The sequence below is a fragment of the Lissotriton helveticus genome, chromosome 11 (assembly GCF_964261635.1).
Source record: "Lissotriton helveticus chromosome 11, aLisHel1.1, whole genome shotgun sequence".
Classification (NCBI taxonomy): Eukaryota; Metazoa; Chordata; class Amphibia; order Caudata; family Salamandridae; genus Lissotriton; species Lissotriton helveticus.
In genome coordinates, this window is record NC_136072.1 from 799,530,826 (window position 1) to 799,555,885 (window position 25,060).

General features: G+C 45.1%; 1 protein-coding gene across 1 annotated transcript in view; it reads left to right on the forward strand.

The window, feature by feature from the left end:
- Positions 1–25,060, forward strand: part of MRPS24 (mitochondrial ribosomal protein S24) — a 69,333-nt gene that overhangs the window by 34,267 nt on the left and 10,006 nt on the right. Inside the window, exon 3 of the mRNA XM_078666818.1 lies at positions 22,935–23,046. Coding sequence (XP_078522944.1) covers positions 22,935–23,046 — 112 coding nt within the window. The remainder of the gene's footprint in view (positions 1–22,934; positions 23,047–25,060) is intronic.

The window sequence follows — 25,060 nt, forward strand, 5'->3', positions numbered from 1 at the left end:
TCCGGTAAAATGAGACTGGTTACAGACCATGCAGAGTGTGGGAAATAACTCTGAAAGAACAGGAAATCCCTTGGGAACCAGTACACACATGCAGATTTCACACAAGTATACTATTCATTCACTTAATTCACATCACATTCACTACGTCTGTTCATACCATGATAAAGCCACAAAGTACAAAGAAAAAATATATTACTACTCAATTAAAAGATGTAAGACACAATTTATTAAGCCTAATACAGTATCTTCTCAAGTTAAAAACACAGCAAAATACTAGCCATTGGTCCACAATTAAAAAAACATGGGTTTCACTTAATATTTCATAAAAATACATCCTATATTACGCATGAAAATAAACAACGAGTGCAAGGGCAAAAGTTAGACCTGACAAATTAGTCTTAACATATTACACATCTGTTATGGACTTATACGTAAGAACAAGGCCTGGTGCAATCACTATTAATGCTTATCAGACACCTGTGTTCCTCAAACAGATTGTGTACATAAAAAATTGGCGTCAACGCGTTTCGATGGAGAAATCTTTATAGGTCCATCTTTTTCAAGACTAAAATGGATATACACTCAGTCTGGTAATTTCTTTTTCATGCGACAACCTATAATAAGACATAAGTATTATTATAAATCACTAACACATACATATAACACAACATGTTGTACCTCGCATGTCTTGTTTAATCTTAACATGGGAATCTGGGATGGAAAGGACACGAAATACTGGTTTGAACAAAAGCAGACTAGAAGACAAGATACAGAAGAGAAACGGAAGAAAGATAAGATAAAAGAGAGAATAAATAAATCAAGAAGAAGACATAAGCCAAAAACAAGGGGAAAAGAAAAATTAAAGAGGAAAAAGAGAATAGGGAGATAAAGAAAGAGAACAGAAATAGCCCATTCCGTTACCTTTCCTCTCCCAACTCATGGCATAATAATCATTGGCTGGTATGTTACTACTCCAAGTTTCATTCTCAAATGGTTATTTATTTTATACAAAATCCACCAAAACATTCTAAAATCACAACCTTCCTAAAGTGAAAATTTAAAAAGAGAAGAGAGATAATGAGGCATACAAGCATTTATCAAAATATCTTCTTTGTAAATGTGGCTCAATCTTACACGCCATCCAGGTATCTAGACGCCCTCTTCCCAAAACCATTCATATACATCTCACTCGAGCAATTCTCACATCTCCATATATATATATATATAAAAATCACCTCTCACCTTCTTAAAATAGGAAGGAGAGAAGAAGGGGGGGAAACCTCCCTCATTGGCAGTATTTGGTTTAAAAGAAGTATTTATCCTCCAAACGGCTGTAAAATAAAGGTGAAAACGTTAAGACCTAAACGTTTTCGGACTCTTTTATTTATTTTTATAATTCCAGGGTGGTCTCACCTTACTGTAAATATATAGCAAACTGCCAGAGGTTTATCTGTAATTCGTCCTTTCTGGCGAATTCTCCTGTTTTGGGAGTAGATCCTAATAATGTATCTGCACATAGATGGTATTAAAGTTATAGTTAATTATGTTATGTGTCCTATCTTTATCTTATATGTGAGGACTAAGATACAAGTGACGAAATAATTACCTCTCTTCAAATGTAACGGAGGAACAAACTGGTTGTCTGTTGATCAATCTTAGCACTTCCAATTAGGTCAATGCAGTATTTTTAGATCTGAGGTCCCTGTATGCGCATTTAGAGGGATCCTAAATGGAATCACAAATTAGACACATGTCTCATGAGATAGGTACTGTAGCCTGATGCTATTAGTCACTAGTTCAGATATATATCCTTACTTTTTATAAAAATGATTGTTATATATAGCAGGCTTAGATAATAATGCTCACTCTTATCAAGATTTTGTTTTTACTTTCTTCACTCGTGCCTGGCCTTACTGAAGCACAAAACAGGGCTCCCTGTGCTAAAATACACGACACTTCAAAGGTGTAGCAGTTCTCTCTCTGTTGGACACAGAGGTAGCTCCATTATGAAATATAACGACACAAATTTCCAACATAGCTACATTGAAAGACCTGCGGACAAACCTGCTCTACTAGTGAGCAAAGAATAGCCAGTAACTTTCTCCAGTGCCTACGATATTTATAAGGGCGTCACCGCGCTAAAGATCGCGTATAGCATGTCACCGCTTACCGTCAGTCAAGATGAGCAGTGTGGAGTCGCGTGGGACCAGTTCAGGCCGATTTAAATGAATCCGTGCATGTTCCCCCTTATATACTCTACTCTGTAGTAGCAAATACGGAACATCTGTGTCTCCTCAATGTTTTTTTTTCTCCGCGCGCAACCACTTCTGGGTCGGGTGGGCGGAACTGCTTCACCCCTGCCCCAGTTAGTCCCAATGTCCTGGTTGAAAATGGGCACCATCTTATGACTATCAAGAATTGAATGAAGTGGCATTGATTGTTAAAAATCTGATGATCGGTTAGCGGCAGGGTGAACCCGTAAAGCAATTAAAACCCAGTTATGATTAATCAGGAAATACATCGGAGAAATTCAGGCTTATTTCAAGAGGTATAGAGGCCCCGCCCTTACTTTTAAATTTCAAGTATTGAGTGTCTGTGTCCCTCTTGAGGAGGAAGCCGGGAGGTTTTGTTGCTCTGTTGTGCCTGTATTTTTAATCTTCCTAGTAAAATCGGAAAAACTGCTTAAAACCGCGCTTTTAATTTCATTCACAACACTGCCTTAAACTGCTTGATTTGATAAGCTCTTTATCGCTCACCCCTTCCCCCTCCTCTCCGCTGCCCAGGGCCACTCTCAGCCGAGTATTGACGCTGTGGAGTTGGTCCCGGGCACAGACTTACGGCGGCCATATTGAGTGTGGGTGTCATTTGGCGCGCTCTAGTTCTCATATAAAAGGGGCTTCTTTCGACCCTGCGCTCGTTTGTATTGAGTGTTTGTGTCCCTCTTGAGGCGGAAGCCGGGAGGTTTTGTTGCTCTGTTGTGCCTGTATTTTTAAACATCCTCGTAAAATTGGAAAAACTGCTTAAAACCGCGCTTTTAATTTCATTCACAACACTGCCTTAAACTGCTTGATTTGATAAGCTCTTTATCGCTCTCCCCTTCCCCCTCCTCTCCGCTGCCCAGGGACACTCCCAGCCGAGTATTGACGTTGTGGAGTTGGTCCCGGGCACAGACTTACGGCGGCCATATTGAGTGTGGGTGTCATTTGGCGCTCTCTAGTTTTCACATAAAAGGGACAGTCATGCCTCCGCGCAGCGGACGCGATCAGCGGACGCGATCAGCGGACGCGCCGGATTCGCGCCGGAGTCGTGCCAGAGTCCTGCCCGTCTGTGCCCGTCCGTGCTGAGGACGCGCTGCAGGATGGGCTGGACACCCTTTCCTCTTTTATCTCCACTCCAGAGTTAGGCTCCCTTACCACTTTGCTCTCATTAAGACCGCCTCTTCTGCCCTGCCATCATACAGTACCCCCTGAAGGAATTGCTCTTGTTAAATATGCCTGTAGTTCTTCTACTTGCGCCCGCCCCAAGCCCTCCAAAAAACGTCAAGCCAAGGATAAACCCCCGAAACTCCCGGAGAACTTAACTGGCTTTCTCATCAATGCCAGATCTTGATTAAAAACATAACCGCTTTTAACGACTTTGTGGTACAAAGGAATCCCTCTTGGGTCTTTATCACAGAGACCTGGGGATCCACCTCGGCTGGCCCTGACCTAGTGGAAGCTATTCCCGATGGCTATGCCCTTACCAGAATGGATCGTTCTGACCGTAGGGGTGGAGGTCTGGGAATACTATGTAAAGACCAGTTTACATGCCGTATCGACCCCCTTTCATCCCCCGAAGAGAAATATGAGGCATTGCACTTCACTATTCAATTAGCTCCCTCTGTTTCCTTTACTGGCATCCTTTGCTATAGGCTCCCTGGTCCTAGGACTAATTTCTGCCACAATTTGCTGACCCTGCTAGAACCTTTCATTAGCAAGCCCAAACTCACCCTCCTAGGTGATTTTAATTTTCACCTTGAACTATCAGAGGATAACCACACCAAATCTCTAATAGAGGCTCTAACCTCCTGTGGACTTAGCCAATTAGTCGGGGGTCCCACTCACGCTGCTGGACATACTCTAGACGGCATTTTCTCTAACGACACCAGACTAGGGATCGATACCCCAATTCCCCTGTCCTGGTCCGACCACTCGGCTATTCCCTTCCATCTCACCTTCATCCGTTCCTGTTCGGATTCTACCAATAAAAAAAGGATGGGAGACTAGGAGGAACTATAACAATGTAACCAACAGTACACTCGCTCCCTTCCTGACTGATATCCATCCCCTCATCCGGACTGATGCAAACGAGGCCGCGGTAGTTCTGTCCGCCACGCTTACTCATGCCCTGGATTCACTAGCACCCTTGAGAAAACACTACTCAGCCAGAAAGAGCCCCTCATCACCTTGGTTCTCGAAACAACTTAGGTCCCTGCGGCAGAATTGCAGACAGAAAGAAAGAGCTTGGTATACCCACCAAGACCCTCTGAGGAAAACCCTACATAAGTCCGCCCTGAGAGAATATAAAAAAGCTATTGATGAGGAAAAAAGAACTACTTTAACAAAATCACTACCTCTTTGAAATCCTCCAGGGAACTTTTTAAAATTATTGATACCTTAGCCACTCCCAAAACAACTGAATCAGTGAATGATTCGCAAGAACTCTGCGACAATATCGCAGGATTCTACCACTCCAAAATCGCGGACATTTACAGCTCCCTCAAATCCTCCAATACTTCTTTAGATGCCAACAGTACACCCCCGCCCTCCCCCCCGCTCCCTCCCTCACTCATTGAGATCACTGATCCCTCTGACTCCCGGCCAAACTTCTCCAGCTTTCCCCACCTATCACTTGATGATCTAAGCCACCTTCTAGATGCTACTAAATCTTGTTCTCCTCTTGACCCCTGCCCCCTAAAAATCCTGAAAGTCTGTACGGAGTCTGTCCTCCCTCCTCTCTTGCAAGTTATGAATATGGCCATTGACGAGGGATCGTTTCCTATTCCTTGGGAGGTGGCAGTTGTAAAGCCCCTTCTAAAGAAACCCTCGCTCAATCCGGAAGTATTAAAAAACTTTCGACCAATATCTTTGCTCCCAGCCCCTGCAAAGATGTTTGAGGCCCACCTCAACCGTCATCTAACTTCATATCTTGAAACAACTGGCCTCCTGGACATCTCTCAACATGGATTTCGTGCTGCACACAGCACCGAGTCCGCCCTCACGGTCGTGGCTAATAACATCCGGACCGAGGTGGACAGAGGTCGGACCACTATGCTGGTACTCCTCGACCTCACGGCAGCTTTTGATACCCTATCCCCTCCTATCCTAGTTGACCGGTTGAAGGGGATAGGGGTGGGGGGAAGTGCCCTCAACCTTCTGTCTTCCTTTCTCTCGGAGAGACAGCAAAGGGTTCAGCTTGGTGGCTTTCTGTCGTCCCTCCAAAAGGTGCAATGTGGGGTTCCTCAGGGCTCTGCCCTGAGTCCTCTGTTATTCAACATCAACGTAACCCCACTTGCCGAGGTAATAAGATCCTTTGGGTATCAATATTGTCTTATGCAGATGATACCCAAATTATCATCTCCTCTACCTCACCGACCACTGAGGCCGCTCTCAAATTTCGAACCTGCATGGAAGCGGTCTCTAAATGGATGGTACGCAATTACCTGAAGCTCAACGGTGAAAAGACGGAGGTCCTAGTCTTTGGAGGAAACCCTAATGACATCTGGTCCAAGGACTGGTTGCCTACCTCTCTAGGAGACTGTCCCCAACCCACCACTTCAGCCAGGAACCTTGGTGTTCTTTTTGACTCTGCCCTCTCCTTTGAACTTCAGGTAAATAGAACGGTATCCACCTGCTGCAACACCATCCGCATGCTTAAAAAGATTGCCCCCTACCTGTCACCTGACGCTCGCAAGCAGTCAACCGTTGCCCTGGTATCTTCCAGGCTCGATTTACTGCAACGCATTGTATGGGGGCATAAACAAAAAAGCCCTTCATCGTCTCCAGATGGTCCAAAACTCATCTGCCAGGATGGTCCTAAACCTCCCAAAGCTATCATCTGCCACTCAGGCCAGAAAGGACCTTCACTGGCTGCCCGTACACTCCAGGATTTCCTTTAAAATTATATGTCTGGCGTACAGAGCCGTGTTCGGCTCTGCCTCCAATGGCATAAAGGCCCTGGTCAGCCCCTATTCCCCCAAGAGAACCCTTCGATCATCTTCAAGAAATCTGCTGGCGGTCCCAAGATTTAAAAAAGCGAAATGGGGAGGAAGAGCTTTTTCCACTCTGGCCCCTAAATTGTGGAACAGCCTCCCCCCCCGAACTGTCCAATCAACCTTCCCTGATCACGTTTCGGAAACTCCTGAAGACTTGGCTCTTCTCCCAGGCCTATCACTGAATCTCATCTTTTGTTGTTTTCTCCGTATCTGTAACTGGTTAGTCCTAGTTTATGTGTTAGTCTGCGCCTTGATGCCCTCGGGCTAAGTCCGCGCATTACAAATAACCATTTATTCATTCATTCATTCATTCAAGTGTTCAAGCATTACTACGCGCTATGTAGGGGGCATATTTTTATACACTAAGTCCCAAAAAGCTTGTATCCTTGATGGAAATGGTTATTCAATCGGTACAGACATAGAGATATTGTCTAATAAAAAGACTAAAGAAAATGTAATTATTAATTCTAAAGACCAATCGAATCCTGTTGTACATATTTTACTCTACTAGTTATCCATAAATTTCGAAATGCCAGACATAAACGGCAGCTGGTATGTTTTACTTAAGTGTTTATTTTCATGTGTAATATAGGATGTATTTTTATGAAATATTAAGTGAATCCCATGTTTTTTAATTGTGGACCAATGGCTAGTATTTTGCTGTGTTTTTAACTTGAGAAGATACTGTATTAGGCTTAATAAATTGTGTCTTACATCTTTTAATTGAGTAGTAATATATTTTTTCTTTGTACTTCGTGGCTTTATCATGGTATGAACAGACATAGTGAATGTGATGTGAATTAAGTGAATGAATAGTATACTTGTGTGAAATCTGCATGTGTGTACTGGTTCCCAAGGGATTTCCTGTTCTTTCACTGTACTAGTGCCCTAATCCCTTTGGTGCTAAGGGGGCCCCTCTTTTCTATTTTCATGGGAAATAACTCTGCCTCAAACTCTTTCCAGATTTTTAGGGTGATCAGATCAAGCAGAGACCCAGATGGAATACCAAGCGCCAACCGACTAAAATCCTCTAGTGTCAAAGGCGCAAACTCCGAAAGATACTTAGCTCCCACCTGTTTAAAGGTGGCACCGGGATCCATGAAGCCCTTCTCCACAGTATCCCCACTGCCACTAACCACTGAGGATTCAGCCCCAGTCTGTTGATGCTGCCCCCCCCCCCCCCCCAAGTCATCAATAATGGTTTTGATTTTATCATGGAAGAGCCTAGCCAGGTTCTCACAGAGTTCTTGAGAGGGGGTATCCCGTTCTTAGAACAGTTAGGACTGATAAGGCTGTTCAGGATGTTAAAAATACTTCTGGAGCTGTTAGGGGCATTAAGAATCGCCTTAGAAAAGTATTCCGCCTTAACCCTGTGAATTTCCTTTTTGTAGCCCAGAATCTTAGATTTCCAAATAAGCCTGTCCTTGTTCAGGTATCCTCATCTCCACCTCCTCTCTGCATGTTTACATTATAATTTCAGGTTCTTAAGACTATCCGTGAACCAGGGTGCGAAGGTCTTACCCTACTCCTATGATTTTTTAAGGGGCGAAGGAGTCTAAGGCCAAGGTAATCTTAGAGCAGAGAGAAGCATAGTTCTCGTCTACATGCATGTCAGGTGAAAAACACTCTTCTACCTGGAACAAAGGAACCAAGCCTTTTTTTCGTACAAGAGTCTTCCAGTCTCTACTGAAATACTCCCTTATAGGGCCAAATGCCCTAGTATTGTGAGTAGCAGAGTTCACAGAAAATGTAATCAAAAAATGATCCGTCCAAGCCATAGGTAAAATTTCCCCAATAGCAAGAAGATGGGCCGCAATAGCAAGAAGATAGGCCTCTGAAAAAATTAAATCAAGCAGGTGGCCGCCTATATGGGTGGCCTTAGACACCTGCTGAAAAAGGCCAAGGCCTTCGAATGGATGAAAAACATTAAAAAAGCCTACGTCAAGGGAACCATTCAACCAAAGATTAAAATCTCTCAGGATCACCAATTTGCGGTGAGTAGTGGCCATATTGGTAAACGTTTCCAGTAACAGCTGCTGCTGGAGTGCAGTAAAAATCCCTGGGGGTCTATAACAAATAATCCCAGTAAAGTGACGACCATGTGCATTCTTAATGGCAAACCCAAATAATTCACATCCTGCAACTACATCAATATAAATGGCGACCAGATTCAACGTCTCTTTAAAGATCACACCAACCCCACCACCCCTTCCATTCAGTCTGGGTCTGTGGCAGATTTTGTAGCGGGCAGACAGGCCCTGCCTGAGTCGACCTCCCAATCAGGGTGAGTCCAAGTCTCCGTCATAAACAAGGCATCAAGCTCATGAGATTCCAGGATCAGCTGTATCTACACACTATGCTTAGGCAATGATCTCACATTAAGGAGCCCACAAGCAAGAAGGCCACTGACCAGAAAGTGTCAGGGGAGAGGCGGAATCGGCAAACCAGAGTGCCCCCTTATCACTACCCTGCTCTCTAATGTAATGCAATTCTTCACTGGAGTAGCATCTAGGACCGCTCCCATTGCCTAGGCCCAAGGACACCCCAAAAGGGGCAGCATGGCTGGCGCTGGGCGCGGATGGGCGCAGGCGGGGTTGCCTTTGGCGCTCCAGCGTCGGATTTTAAAGCAACGGAGACAAGGAGCGCGTGGGAAACTAGACCACAATCCGCTACTCCCAAGATGGCGGGTCCGCTCGCACAGACAGACCTGCAAATCGGAGAGAGCATGAGGAACTAACCAGAGGGAGGAAAGCTAAGTCACCCCCTGTGCCTCCAGAATAAGAAGCAAGTAAATGAGCTTTTTGAAAACAAGAATGAAATAAATTGTTAAAAAGCGGCCGAGAACCGCAAGGTCAGCTCCTCAGCACACACAAACATCCAGCCTCACAGCTGCCATCAACGGGTGGGCCCCAAATCCACCTGTTTAGGTCTCGCCTAGCGAGGACCTTTTGGAATCGATTCTACGGAAGGCTTGCATGAGCTTGTCTGCATGGACAAACGTGGCTGCTCTTGCCATTTGTCCATAGCAAACAGCATGCGCGTCTCCGTAATCCGTAGGGACTGTGGACAATCCGACTCCATTTTGCATGTTCCATTTTGGTGTCCTAGCAACGGAAGCGCGGAAGGTGTCCTAGCAACGAAAATACTATTTCCCGTAGAAAATGGTGCTTGCCGCTTTCACTACTCAGCTAGATGTTATCATTTATTCTTCTGGTTTTCATTATCGCGTCCGCTTTTACTTTCACAGCCGCTCCAGTCTGTTTCTGCCATCCCCACCCATAGCACCGTGTCCGCGCGTTCGCTTTCACTTTCAAGGCCGCTCCAGTCTGTTTCTGCCGCTTTCACTTTCACGGCCGCTCGAGTCTGTTTCTGCCTCTTTCACTTTCACAGCCGCTCTGTTTCTGCCGCCCCCGTAGCACTGTTATTTCCATGTTTACAGCACACTGTATGTAGCACGCTGCCAGCTCAGAGGCCAAACCAATGACCGGTGTGAGCTACACATATGCCCATTGTCTGACGTGTTTACAGCTGTCATATGCTCTGAGGAAATCACAACCTGTGGAGAAATACTACTGTGGAAATGAGGCTTATCAAGTCCTCATGCCCGTTGACTGGTGATAATTCCCACTGCAGCATACACAATAAACAGCAACACAAACCCGCACCTGAAGCACACTGTGCGGCTGGCAACACCACCAGTGCAGCAAGAGAGCCTTGTTGTGGTATGTGGCAGCCACCGAGTCTCACACTCACGCTCGTGGCAGCCATTGAGTCACACTCGCGCGCGCCTGGACCCCGCGCCGCTCTGAAATCGAGCGATTAAGCATTATTGCTTTTGACGAAGTCTTGAACACTCAGATCACGAGGTTGTTAAATATGTCTTTTGTGACAGCTTTGTCAGGTTGTATTTAGAGCCAAGGCATATTTCTGGTCCACTGGCAGCAAATTATCCCAATGTCAAATTTCACAAAGATATTTCCAATCAGAAAACGACGCTCTCTTTGGTTCAGTCAAAAAACATGCATCAAAGACGCCGTCAGAGGATCTGAGGCGTACAGTCCATCCCCTAACACCCCCAAAAAACACTGCAGAAAGAGCAGCTAATCTTACTACAGCAGTGATCGCTGGTCTTTAAAGGCTTGTAGTATGGCCTAAGGCCTGCTTTGCGCGCATGTTATGTTAGCATGGCTTATTAGAAGTTGAAACGCCATTTTACCTTTTGCTGTTTTTGCACACAATACTGCATAGCTGTTTTTGTAAGTTAGCCTTCACGAAGGTCTACACATGAGAAAAGATTTTGTTTTCGACAACTCTAGACTTACATCGTGCCCCTAGTCTGCACAGTGAGTGCTGAAGCCGTCAAGGTTATCAAAACATGTTGGCTGTTTTTCGACATGTTCGAGTAACGCTTTCTAGACACAACAATTTGGCAGCTGTGAGCCAACTAAGATTCTGGCGCCCTTATTATTGCACACTTGCCATGATTTCAGGCACTTGGAAGATTTTCCGTTTCCAGGGATGCAGAGAGCTTTAGCTGATCCGGATGTGATTTACTCTTGCTGAGCGGAATGGTAATGGGGTCCCCTAAACAAGTTTATAATACATAGCTCCTATATAGGGAGGGTGTTAAAACTAGGCACTATAAGACCTGTTTTCACCCTCATTGTAATATGATTTCTCCTTTTGTATTTAATGGAATTGTAACCATGCTGACCATATTATTTCTAATCATATCTCTGCTTATGTTGGCTAAGATACTGCACATGAGATCACGTTGTTTAAAATAAATATTTTAACCTTACCGTGTCTCTTCTTTACTTCTGTTGTGGACTGGTATGAGAGTATTCTGAAAGAGTGTTCTCACTTCCCACCATTCCTGAGTTTGTACGAATTTGCATGTTCTAGGTTGTCTAATCATTGGTTCCTTTGCTATAGGACAAAGAGCTAATGTGACACGATGCTAGCTGGTTGGGGTTTTTCTAGGTACTGAGGTGAGTTTCTGGTACACCACAATTTACTGATGTCCTAGGTCTCTGTGCACAGTTCTGTGTGTGAGCAGGATCCTTGCAACATGGCGCCACCAACGATGTGGTCTTATTGTGAGACTCTTGAGTAGTGCTTGTATCAGTCCACGACCCCCTCACTATTGTTTCCGGTTGACAGTGGTGACGGATAAACCTACCTATTGTTACATAGGTCTATTCAAGCTTGATAATATAAAACGGTTTTATATTGAATTACTACCAAGTTGTGCTTTTTATATTGCATTGTACAAATCTTGCACTGTGTTGTTTTGGCTGCAGTGGATATTCCAGTACACAGCCGGTTGGCTGTGCGCAATCATTTGCAGGATTTCCTAGTCTCTTTGGAAGGACAGGCAGTAGTTTTTGTTGTATCTGCTGATGCAGCGTACCCGTTTCAGCTATTTTACTCATGGGTCACGTTTCCTGCGGTTCATGCCGGTACTGGTGTATTTCACTCTTACACACTATCTGCCGTGCCTGCAGAGTAGGCTCCATATAGGACGCAGGAAGTTCAGATTTCTGCTTGGCAGCATGCCTTTTGGTTTAATGGCGCCCTCCCACACGTTATAACGGCGGTCAGACAAGGACCGTTGTCTATTGCTGGCGCTTCTTGGTCTCTTTTAGCTGCTTATACCCCGCATCCTAATGCGCCACGGTTGCCAGCTCCTGAATTAAGGCCCCTTTATGCCTCTGCTGTGTCAGTGAATAGGGGTCTGGTTCATTACTTTTCTCGCAACCTCCCGGGTGGGGCCCCGGGTGGTTCGACGCATCCGGTTGGGCCGAACGGACTGAAGTTTAGTCCCGTTATGATTAATGCGATTATGGGCAAGCGTCCCCAAGATAAGGATGAAATACCTAGGGATCACGCTAACAGCATCTACCGGCACAACACTCACCTGTAACTACACCAATCTCACCTCTCAAGTGACTACTGCCCTGCGTCGATGGAGGACGCATCCCTTGTCGCTGCTGGGTAGGGTAGCTGCAGCAAAAATGTCTATACTGCCTAAAATATTATACATCTTCCAGACGATACCGGTTACACCCCCCCAGCGCTACATCCACACGTTGTAGTCCGAGATGCAACACTTTATTTGGGCCGGGATACGACCGCGGCTTTGTCACGATTTGGCCTCTCGTCCTCCCGCAGAGGGTGGTCTGGGAATTCTTAATCTTATGAACTACTACAAGGCGGCCCAACTTCGCTATTTAGTGGAATGGAGCAGACCAGAATCCGAAAAGAGGTGGCTCTTTCAGGATAGGGCCATGGCCCGCCTCTCCTTGTGGAAGGTACCTTTCCTGAAGCCGGCCGACCGTCCCTCGTACCTGAGGAGATCTCTTATTACCCGCTCAGTGATTAGGGTATGGAACTCGGTCGCTGGGCAGCGGAATCTCACCTCCTTCCCCTCACCCTTCTTTTTGACAACCTCGAATGTCCCCCAGGCACAGACGCGTGAGCTTTCCCTCAGTGGCGCGCATTGCCTTGCCGCTCGAGCCACCTTTTTGATCTCCAGGGCTTCATCTCCTATTCTGAATTGCCTAACTGGTATGACATTAAAGACCCCAAACGGTTTCAATATTTTCAGCTCAGTCACTGGCTGCTCCACACAGACGTGCGCCCCTTGGTTAGCCGTAAGCTTACGACCTACGAGAAATGGCTCCTCTCAAAGCACTCAGATCGCAAAATGATCTCTGAATTGTACCCCATGTTGCACCCTCCTGCATCCCAAGACAGGTCAGCTGGTCAGCACCACTGGGAAGCAGAATTAGGACGGAGCTTCTCGCTCAAGGAATGGCAGCAGATCTACTATAGGACTCACCACACGGAACGTAGGGAGCAGGGAAGACACGGTCAAAGTGGCCATCTACTGGCATTTGACACCAGCTCGGCTGCATAAAATTAATCCCGACCGTAGCCCTGAATGTTGGAGAAGCTGTGGAGAAACAGGCACCCTGACACACATATTTTGGGAGTGTAGAGAGGTCTGAGGGTTCTAGGAGGAAGTTCTTAAAGATGTGGACACCTACTTTGAAACAGAGGTCCCCCGCTTTCCAGCTTACACTCTCCTAGGTTTGCCTAACGCACTCACATTTCCACTTTAATCCACACGTGGGAAACAAATGGGGATAGCCCTAGGCGCAGCTGTACACCATATCATATCTGGGGCACTAAAACCCGCCCCTCGCATACTGGGTGGCTACACAAATTATTGTACATTATAGGCATGGAGCGCATGCAAGCCACTCTCACGGCCTCGACAGCATCCTTCCACACGGTATGGCGACCGATCCTCTCGCTGCTGGCGCAAGAATTTAATTAAGTGACTTGCCCCAAATACCTGCGTTTGCTTAGGCTCACAGATGCTCCGACTCCGGCGGATGGGTCCCAAAAGGCGTAACCCACTATTCCTGTATGGCGCATGGCACAACGGTTCCAGGGAGGGAAGGGGGGGGGAGTTGGGCTTGGGGGGGGGGGGCTGGTTGGGGGGGGTTTGTGGACAGGTGCGCTTCAGGGAGAGATACGTATATTGATGGGTATCGCATCATCTTTCATAGCCCTCAGGCAGATATTTCACCTCTCTCCCGGGTGGTTGCTAGCTGAGACACCGAATGTGCATGCTGAGTTTATATGCTTCTGTTACTGATTGTAACAGCTGTGTTCTATTAGGGTCATTGGGTGTCTTTTCTTGATTCAATGTACCTTTGTCTGCTCAAAAATCAATAAAATAAAGTTATTAAAAAAATAAATAAAACTCAACCCAACTAAAACAGAATTTCTTTGATCTCTCCTCCGAAAGCAAAAACCCCAGTACAGGAATAGATGGCCAACTTTCCTATCCTCGATGGCTGCCCTGCCATTGTCCAGAGTGCTAGATCCCTTGATATAACCTTGACTATCTTTTAAATGTCCATAGCCACATCACAGCCTTGGCCAAGAGCGCACAACACCAACTCAGGCAGCTGTGGGGCAGCAGACAACTGATCCCGGAACAAGACTTCAAAACACTGGTGCAGTCTCTTGTACTCTCCTGACTAGATTCCAAAATTTCCCTTTTCTCTGGCATTCCCAAAGTTAATCTAGGCCCACTGAGAGCAACTCTACATGTAGCAGTGCGCTTCGTGTTGGATCTCAAGAAATGTGGCCCTGCTACCCCTCCAATGACTTCCCATTGAAGCTCGGGCCCAATTCAAAACCGCCTGCATTACCCACAGAGCGCTTCACTCCTCTTCAACCCCCTATCTAAGTGATAACCTGAAAATCTTTGGAGCAAATAAGGATTCTAGAAATGCCCAACCCCTGCTCCTGGAACCCCCCACCTTCAGTCGAGAACAGTGCATGAGCCAGTCATTCTCTGGTAGTGCCACAAGAATCTGGAACTCCTTAGCTCCTTCTCTCCACCTAACAACCTGCATAGCCACCTTCAAAAAGGACCTCATGCTCCTCCTATTTGACAGACACCAGGATTAATCACCCTTGGCAATGCCCAAGTACTCTATCCAAGAGACTAATTACCTTTATTGTGTGTCCCCACCATCTTAATCAATGCTTAAACCTTGTACGTCCCTGGCCGACAGCTGCTTTTGTCATGGTCACAGCTACCGATGCAATATATCTGAAAGCAGGGGGATTTTCTTACCTTTGCCGCCACCGCCGAGAGTCAGTCGGAATTAGCAGCAGGGAGCACCTGGAAGCTCCAATAGCCACCGCCAAGAGTCCCAAGGCACCGGACTCCGCGCCGCCGCTCCGGGAGACCACAAATCCCGGCAGGCAACGCGGCGGCGCGTGCAGAGTGACGCGCCTCGCGCCCAGAGAGCGCCAACGTGGGATTAAAGACCGGCAAACCCGGCAGAGCGGGGGGATTTTCTTACCTTTGCCGCCACCGCCGAGAGTCAGTCGGAATTAGCAGCAGGGAGCACCTGGAAGCTCCAATAGCCACCGCCACCACCGCCAAGAGTCCCAAGGCACCGGACTCCGCGCCGCCGCTCCGGGAGACCACAAATCCCGGCAGGCAACGCGGCGGCGCGTGCAGAGTGACGCGCCTCGCGCCCAGAGAGCGCCAACGTGGGATTAAAGACCGGCAAACCCGGCAGAGCGGGGGGATTTTCTTACCTTTGCCGCCACCGCCGAGAGTCAGTCGGAATTAGCAGCAGGGAGCACCTGGAAGCTCCAATAGCCACCGCCACCACCGCCAAGAGTCCTAAGGCACCGGACTCCGCGCCGCCGCTCCGGGAGACCACAAATCCCGGCAGGCAACGCGGCGGCGCGTGCAGAGTGACGCGCCTCGCGCCCAGAGAGCGCCAACGTGGGATTAAAGACCGGCAAACCCCGCGTCGCGGGACGCGAGTGGGACGCCCGGGGCTAAGCCCGGGCAAAGGGCGGGCCCTCTGAGGCCCTCAGAGGTCTACAGCGGTCGGGCGGGCCACCCCACTAACACTACTGGAAAAGGTTAGTCCCTATATAGGTCTCCCATAATGGCGGATTGTACTGCTACATGCATAAATGTTGACATCCTTACTCAAGATGCAGAGTCCCCTGTAACATTGTTAACGTCGTTTGAGGCATTGATAGACACTGCATTCAACGAGATTGTTGAGACTGAAAGGAGATTTTCTATGGGTCCATTGAGCACAAATCAACCGCATGTCGTGAGCAGTCTCAATGGCAATACCCACACCCATATAAATCCCGAAATAATCGTCGTAAAATCCTCACATCCTATTGTTGAAATACCAATTGTCTTAGACGATGAGGACACCGTCACGTACATAGCACCAGAAGTGACTCTTGGCTATGCCCCAGAAACAACATCTACTGAGGCTGCTAACAAGGTACCTGGTAAAGTTGCAGCAAAGAGAAAGAGGGGCCCTGCTAAAATAACCTATAATAAACGGAAGCAGTCACTAAGGACTGTCAACCAACCAACTCCACAAAGCATGTGGAATAAGGGGAAGAGACAGAAGTTGGTCCAACACATAGCACCTATACAGGATCAACCGTATCTGGGTGATATGGTCGTTATAAATAACGAGGGGTCAAATCATATATCCATCTCCACCCAGACCGAGCCTCCCCATGGAACTGACAAACCTAGTCATTATGCTAAATCAGAGGGGAACCTCATTGAGACTATTGCAGAGACAATTTTTAAAAATTTGGAAGGTCAAATGATCAAACAATTTAATAATATTTTTAAAAGACTTGATAAATTGGAGAATTTAATTAAAAACGAGGATGCAAAGAGAAAAGGCACAGCAAACTTGGACAAAATGAGAGTAGAACGTCTGTTAAAAGACCTTGAATCCACTACTCGTGCCACCACCACTGGTGACCACGGTAATATCAGGACAGTGGAACAACAAGACATTTTTAACCCCACACAGTCTGTTACACCTAAGGCTACTAACAATAAGGGTACAACTGGCTGTAATCTGCCTGATTGTCAAACCAACATTCCCTTATTGCCATGTAACCCTATACATGGGAATGTTACTTCATCCAAACCTTCTGCCTCCACTAATGATACAAGCGGAGTATTTACTAATTCTATAAAAAAGGGTATTATAGTGAAGCAGACCTCACTAGCACAGAAGGGTCCTGTTAACTCCAGCCAGCACGTTAAAAAGATCACGCATGAGGACAATAGACCTAATAAACATCAAGGCCCGGCCCTACATCTTCCACCTGAGGCCTGTCCTTATGTCCTAGTTCTGGCTGGTATACCGCCGCTTAAGGAAGACCAAGGAGAATCATGGGTTCAACTCCACAATAAGTGTATAGACTGGTTAACGAAGCACAAGGGAGTGGGGTATGATATCTCAAAAGAAATCATAAGCACACGGCGTGTAACCTGGATCGGTCCCCTTTACAAAAATATTAATGGGGACTGTATTGTAATCAATTTTAGAAACCCGGGCACTGCAAAATTCCTGTTGAACCATAATCATGGTCGTTACGGCCCATCTACTGTGGTGACACCACTACCATTAAAATATTTTTATCGTCCTCCACACAAGATGATGCAACTCCCTCCAGTTTTCCCACTGCAGAATAGGTTTGGAATTTTCCAGGACCTGGATACATTGGACTGACTGCCCACTAAGAAGACCAAACTATTCCCCGTGTGCCCTGAGGTAGCCCAGTTAAAGGAACCATCTCGAGAGGCGGAACCGTTAACACAGGAGATTTTTCCATCTAGTCCATTATGTGTTCAACAGGGTCATGTTGCATCTAAATCCGCCTCAAGTACTTTCCAGGGTCCCAGTCCGAGGAACAATAAAGATAATAACTTAAGTATCCTCAGCTGGAATATTGCGGGCCTGAAGTCCAAGCTGGGAATTCCCTCATGGAGGGATTGTGCCAATTGTTATGATATATTGATGTTCCAAGAAACTTGGTGTGTGGAGGATCTATTGTTTGAGGGGTATAGCTGTCATAATAGGACTGTCCCTGCCCCTTTGGTTGGTCGTGCTAGTGGTGGATTGTCTATCTGGATAAAAATATGTGCTGGAACTAAAATTGACGCGCTACAGACAAATTGTCCTAGTTTTATGGCACTCTCGTATACCGAGCGGATAAAACTGTGTTTAATCAATTTCTATAATAATGATTTTTCGTCCCAACCTAACCAAAATTTTATTCTCTTATTTGATTTTATCAATGAAATCATGGATGGACAGGTATATGGGAAATTTGATGGCATTTGTTTAGGGGGGGATTTTAATGCACATGTACACCTAAGGAACCCCCCATGTAAAAGAGGAAAAGAACTGTTAGATCTCCTTGCTACTAGCGAACTTGTCAACTGCATGGAACATGTAGGTATGGAAGACTATGCATCCCCATTCCCTACTTTTATTGGACATTGGGGTGGAACAACAATTGATTATGTTTTTGTTTCACATGCCATTGCAAATTCACTAATAAGGGCAGAGGTAGTGTGTGAAATTCACAGTGACCACTATCCAATTGCCATCCATTTATTATTGCCGAATGGCAAATGCCCAAGACGTGAAATAGGCGCAATGGGACTGGAAGTCTCTACAGATAAGTTAAGGGTAATCTGGAAGGGAGTGGACAATAAGGGAATCCTGGCAGGAGTATGTAAAAAACATCCAAGTTTGATCAATGACTGTCTAAGTACAGAGGACCATGGGACTAACGTGGTTAAAGCGTTCTCTGAACTCTGCACCACAATTAGAGCGGAAATCTCCAGACCAGCCTCTAATAAGGCTGCGGAATTACCTAGATGGTTTGATGCCCCATGCTCAAAAGCAAATAGGATGCTTAGAGCTGCCTTAAAAGCTGAACCGAGGGACATACCACGGGTAAGGTTGCTCAGAGCAGAGTACAAGCGTGCTTTACGCACTAGATCAAACAATTTACTGAAAACCCACTGGGATTCCCTGGCACGATCTGCTGACCTAAAAGATACCACTGGGTTCTGGAAGGAGGTAAAGGAGATAAGATCTATCGGTTCGACCCTGACCGAAATTAATTGTAATATTACTGGTCCCATCTGGGTTGCACACTTTGGTAAAATCTATGCAACACCAGACAATCCTCCTTTACTATTACCCCCCCCACACCCAATGTCCATTTCCATATCTGAGGTATTTGATGCCATTTTAGAAAGTGCCGGGAATAAAGCGCCCGGATCTGATGGGCTCTCTATAGACCAGTTAAAATGCGAGCCAGATTTTTGGGCCCCATTGCTGTGCAATGTTTTTAACAATTTAACGGAAGGGGAGATTCCGGAAACATGGTCACGTAGTATTATTGTTCCTATTTTTAAAAAGGGCGACAGGCTGGACCCTGGGTGTTACCGCCCAATTTCTTTAATAGACAATACTTTAAAGGTACTGGGGCGGATCTTATTTAAAAGGATAAGAACATGGACTGATGAGAATAACATCCTCCACCCGAGCCAGTTTGGGTTCCGTAGTAGTATCGGAACGGTGGAGCAATGTCTGAATTTGAACCTGATCATGGCAAAATACAATATCGCGAAGAAATCCCCTTTATATTTTGGTTTTATGGATTTGAGCTCGGCTTTTGATTTTGTTAACCGTTCCCGGCTTTGGTTTACCCTTCTTGAATATGGTTTAGATGTCCATCTGGTACATTTTTTAGCTTTTTTACATCGTGATCTTAAAGCTTGTGTACGTGTGAATCAAATGGGTGAAGTTTCTGATGATATTAGCATTGGTAGGGGGGTCAGACAAGGGTGTGTGCTGGCCCCTCTCCTGTTTATTTTGTATATCAATAAGCTAAGCAGCACCTTGAGCACCTTAACTAGTGATGTGCCTTACATTAATGGAGTCCCTATACCCACACTTCTTTATGCGGATGACGCGGTCCTGATGGGCCGCACTCCCAAGGCACTCCGTATTTTAATTTCAGGTTTTGTCCTTTTTATGGCCGATTTAGGCCTAACAACTAATTTTAAAAAATCACTAATTATGAGCTGTGGTCCAAAAAATCACAAAATTCCCCAGATCATTTCAGGGTCAAATGTTTTAAAAAGCACCAGCACTTTTCCCTATTTAGGGCTGCTATTTTCAAACAGTGGTACGTGGCATGCACATGTTTCTTATGCCAGGAACAAGTTGGGCAAATCTATTAATTGTGTAACTTCTTTGAGACAGCCCAACCAAGCTGATGTAATAACTTCCCTGGCCAAGATATACCAAACCCAATGTATGCCAACCGGCAATTACGGCGCTGAGGTTTGGGGCTATACCAACTGCTCCCCTATTCAAATCGAAGAGAATAGATTTTGTCGTAAGGTATTGGGGGGGGTTATCTGTTCTTCAACCTATGTATGCCATAATGAATTAAATATCCCTTATATTGAAGATTTTGTGAAGTCCAGACCAGCTCTATTCTGGATAAAGATCTGGAACAACACGGCTGCTACATTAACCCGTGAAATTATTTTGGATTGTTTAAAGTGTGATAGGGGACACCATATACCATGGCTGAAAGCAGTAAAAGAGTGCCTTGTAAGTGTGGGTTTGGATTCTCTGTTTACATCACCAAACCTAATAAATCGCTCCCATAAAACCATCATTTCAAGGGCACTGTATGACTTATATAGAGAAGAGCGTGACAGAAAGAACCTGACTAAATGCACGGTTGTAAAATATTTGGCCAATTCTGAACCACACGTCAAAATACCTGGCCCACCGTATAGATATTTGTGTTTACATCTTGGTAGATGGGTAAGGGGTTTACTGTTTCGCTTCCGAGACGGGAGTATAGTTAATCTATTGAACTTCCCGATGGGATATAACAAACATCTCGAAACCTTAAATTGCCCCTGTAACCCTGACCTGAAGCAAAGTCTTATGCATTTCTTGTTCTTTTGTGGTTTCTATAAAAAATTTACTGTACATTTTCTTATGCCCTACTGTAAGAAAAACGGATTAACCAATTTTAAATTGGCACTCCGGTCCTTTTTGGTATTGGGATCAGATGAAGTCATTTTTAGGATGAGTTGTTTTCTGAAAGCTGCTGTTAGATCGAGAATCACCCTTAATACTGATGTTTAACCATCGCACACTGCACTTTCTATTTTGATACCTTTTTTATAATGGTTTAATACTGGTTTTAATAATTTTAATAATGTTTTTATATAGCGTTTTTAAATAATACGGTAAGATATTTTCCTCTTGATTCATCATCACGAAGGGACATATGTTGTATAGCTGGGACATTTTAAATGGATTCTGATTTTGCTCGTTTGTTCTCGGATAATTCTCCAATTGCAACTTTTGATGAATGTTTTTTAAAAATGTATTGTGTTTTTTCTGTTTGTACTTTTATGGATGTTCTTTTACTCCGAATAAAGATCTTTTGACCTTTTGACTTGAAAGCAATTATTTTATCTGTAACTTGCTGTATCCTTGTATCATTCTACTGCTGTAAAGCGCTCCGATACCTTCGAGCCATGTCCTCGCAATATAAAGGTGCAAAAATAAAATACTAAAAATAAGCAGCAATCTTTGTCTTCATAATTGCATTAAGGGTGGAGTACCTTATGTGGCTAATAGATGTCCCTTTGCAACTCCACAGGGACACCTAATAAGAGCCTCTGGTACTGCACCCTTTCCTTGATTGGTGGAATTTCTTTTATTATTACTTATGCTACTGCTGGGATATTTAAGAAAACATTCGCTTTGCAACGCCAATAGCTCAAAGTTTCACTAATGTGAGACCTATTGCATTGCAAATGCTTGTTCCTTCTTTCATTCAACCATGCTGCAACAATACTTGCCTTTGTGTTGTGGTTTATCCTCATGGACTTGCATGTGCCCTTTGATACTTTCCTCTAGTTGGAGGAGTGAGATGTTCTATCCAACCAATATTCTTCTCTTCTATCCTTTCCCAACCCCAACCTTGACCCTTACCTTGGATGAATTCTTGCACAACAGTTCTTTGCCCCTGTTTGCTTTGAGTCCTGCTAAAATACTTTTCATAACTCTGAGGATCCACTGAGGAAGGCAGGACCCGTTTGCCAAGACTTGTACGGAAAATTGTGGGTGAGTTGAGAGCAAGTGAGTCAAAGGAAAGGATATGTGATCTAGCGGAGGGGTGCCTCTAGAAGGACATATTCTCCTTTTCTGCTCCCTGTAATTCTCTTAATTGGCAAGGGTTATGACTGGGAATGTCATCGGGATGTTTCTGGGGGAAGAGTTGGCCTTCAGAAACCTGAAAAAGAGACAAATGTGCATTCGTTAGGGTTCAAAATAGGTTTTCTTTTTTTTGTGAGGGATAAGCGCATTCGAGGAAGAGGAGCTTGGATTAGGTGTTAATTGACTCAAAAACAGTGAGAATGGAGTGAAAGTGCAGAAGGGGGACAGTTATTTTTGTTTGGATAAGAGGGAATTAGTTGGACGGGTATGCAGCCTGGTATCCGGGTATACAAATGTACCTGCAGCTAAGGTTAATATAAATTCTGAGAAAATGGATATCCGGGTAAAACTAGGAATCGAACATGTGTTTTTAATTTCTGTGCAACGTGTCCTAAAAACCTGGGGTTTAGACATTGTATGCAGGCCTGCAGGGTTTTAATGTATACCTCTTCCCCCATAGTTTTTGCTGTATCTCGTTTTTTACTTGGTATGTGGCGCAGAAGGAAAAGCTTTGTATAATGCCTGTGATCAATTATGAATTTTACATTATTGGGTTCTTGATAACTATTGAGTTTAATCAATTTTTATTTAATACTGATTCGTTCACTATTTATTGTTTTAAAATGAATTGTGCCTTGTATGTATTTTTATCTGCACTTTTATGGTCTTAACGACCGAAATAAAGTTATCATTAAAAAAAAAGAAATTACACTTTATAATTGTTCCAGCAACAAGAAAAATGGTTTGGCAATATATTTATTTTCTTAAGCAGACTTTTTTTAATTAAACTACAGTTAACACTTTTCTAAACCATGCATTGTATTTGCACAAGCAACCAGGTTTTTAAGTGAAAGAACCATGTAGGACTTAAATCTCCCATCACACTAAGTGGCACACATTTTAATTGTCACCACATGCATGTTGACTCGAGATCAGGATACTTGGTCATCATGGCAAGATACACTCCCAAATTTTTTGTAATGTGATCGTTCATATCTTTTGTCTCTGGCCAATCTGTGCAGAATCGAGCTGCTCGTGTGCGCGTTGGAAAAGGAGACAAACCGGTAACCTACGAAGAAGTTCACGCTCCTCACTATATTGCTCACCGAAAAGGCTGGCTCTCTCATCACACCAGTGAGTATCGCATTCCTCATTTTCCATTCTCTTATGATGTCTTACTATCCATACGAGGTGCGTAGGGTGCGTAAACCTTTCTATTTATTAAAATTAATTTTTTATTTGCATGAAGCTATTTTAAATTAGACTTTTTGTGTCTGAAAATAGTTTGTGGTATTATAAATATAGCTAAACGCAATTAGGGTACATTTCTACGCCCAAAATACTTCACAATTGCCTTTTGATCTGTAGCTGCAATCAAGAATAATGGTGCACTGCACTGAAATAGGATATAAACTGATCTGATACTTATTTTGCAAATAACCTTGCAGCATCAATGCCTTTGTTGCATTTGAATGCTTGTAACAGGAATTCAGAGTTTTTTTTTTTTTTTTTTTTTTTTTTTTTTAAAGACCTTTATTGATAGAAAAAAGGCGAGTACAGTGCAACAAAGAGCCCGAGGGCTCACACATACGATACATTGCAACATTTTGTAGGCACAAGGATATGGTACAGTAGGACCGAGGTCTAATTTTAAAGATTTTCCTATAGGAGAGACACAAACAGGATATCGTAGCACAACAAGTCGATACTGGTGTAGGACATGCAGGATATACCAACATATGACGGATGAAAACAACCAGAGTCGCTGCGCGGCACCCGGAAGAAAACATCTAAGCCCCAAGGAAGAAAAGGAGAAGAAAAAAAGAGGGAAAAAGAAAAAGGAAAAAGAATAGAAGGCCCATAGAACAAAAAGAAAAACAAAAAGAAAGTAACCCCGCCCCCCGGTTACCCCCCACCCTGCACCCCTGCAGCTGGCTACGGCCTGACCCCCCCTAGCAGTGTGCCTGTCGCCCAATAAAAGGAGTCCCGAAATATAGAGAGAAAGGAAAAAGATAAAAACCCTAACCTAAAGTTCTCATAAAAGAGAGAAACGCGGGGAGGAGCCCGCTATCTGTCTCCCGGCTCCGCTATCTCGTGGAAATAGTAACAACAGAAAGCTTAAAGCCCGATAGTAAGAACATACCCGACATGCCGAGGACACTGGAAGCACAGCAGCAGCGCGCAGTATATATAAGGCAACAACCTCCAACCCAGCCATCCAAGACATCCATAAGGAATCCCAAAATCACGAATAACAAACGGAGGCCCCCGTGACAGTCCCTTAGCATCATCAATACATGTCCCGGCCACTCAAAGATCAACCCTCCAGCTACCCCACCCGCAAGAGCGGCGCCATAACAGGAGTCAATAGTTCGATGGCAAAAAATAGTTCAAAAAGCACGGAATAGGGCACCATGATAACACCAGTAAAACAGAATCACAGCAGCGTTTCCCCCATCCGCCACATTCAGCAACAAGAAATCCGCCAGGACGATAGTAGAAGTGTCTATCCTTGTCCCGTTTTCTCCTTACCACCACAGACCAGTGGAGGCGATGCCGTCACAGAACACAGTCCAGGGACATATCCGCGGTGCGGGTAACTAGATGTATCCGAAGCAGAGAAAACCAGGAGTCTCACAAAGGGTACAGAGTACGCCGACTCAGAATCATAGGGCACAGCCAGGACGGGGAGGGAGACAGTTGCGACCATCACCACTCGGGGCGAAGCTCGAAGATCCGTGAGCATGGCGAGGAGGGAAGGTGCACGCCGTAGCGGAAGCCCCGGAGGGGCAGACGAATCCGGGAGCCAACCTCCCGCAGTCAATGGCAAAGGCTGGCCGAGGGTCACAAGGGCGCCATAGTCCCCAATGGCCGCCATCTTAGCACAGGCGAAGGTGGAACAAAGAGCGGTGCTGGAACCCCGCGAGTCGGCCATCTTAGGACGAGGCGATACACAAAGCAAGCTCTCCAACTTTTCCAGCAGGGCGCAGCCAGAACGTAGTGCCATAGCGCGGAAGGAAAGAACCGCTTCCAGGATATCACCATAGCCATGAGTGGTAGCACACTGTATGTCAAACATGTCGTCTCACACAATGTAATCAGAGACACAAGTCACAGGCAAATATTCAGGATACAGCGAAATATGCCC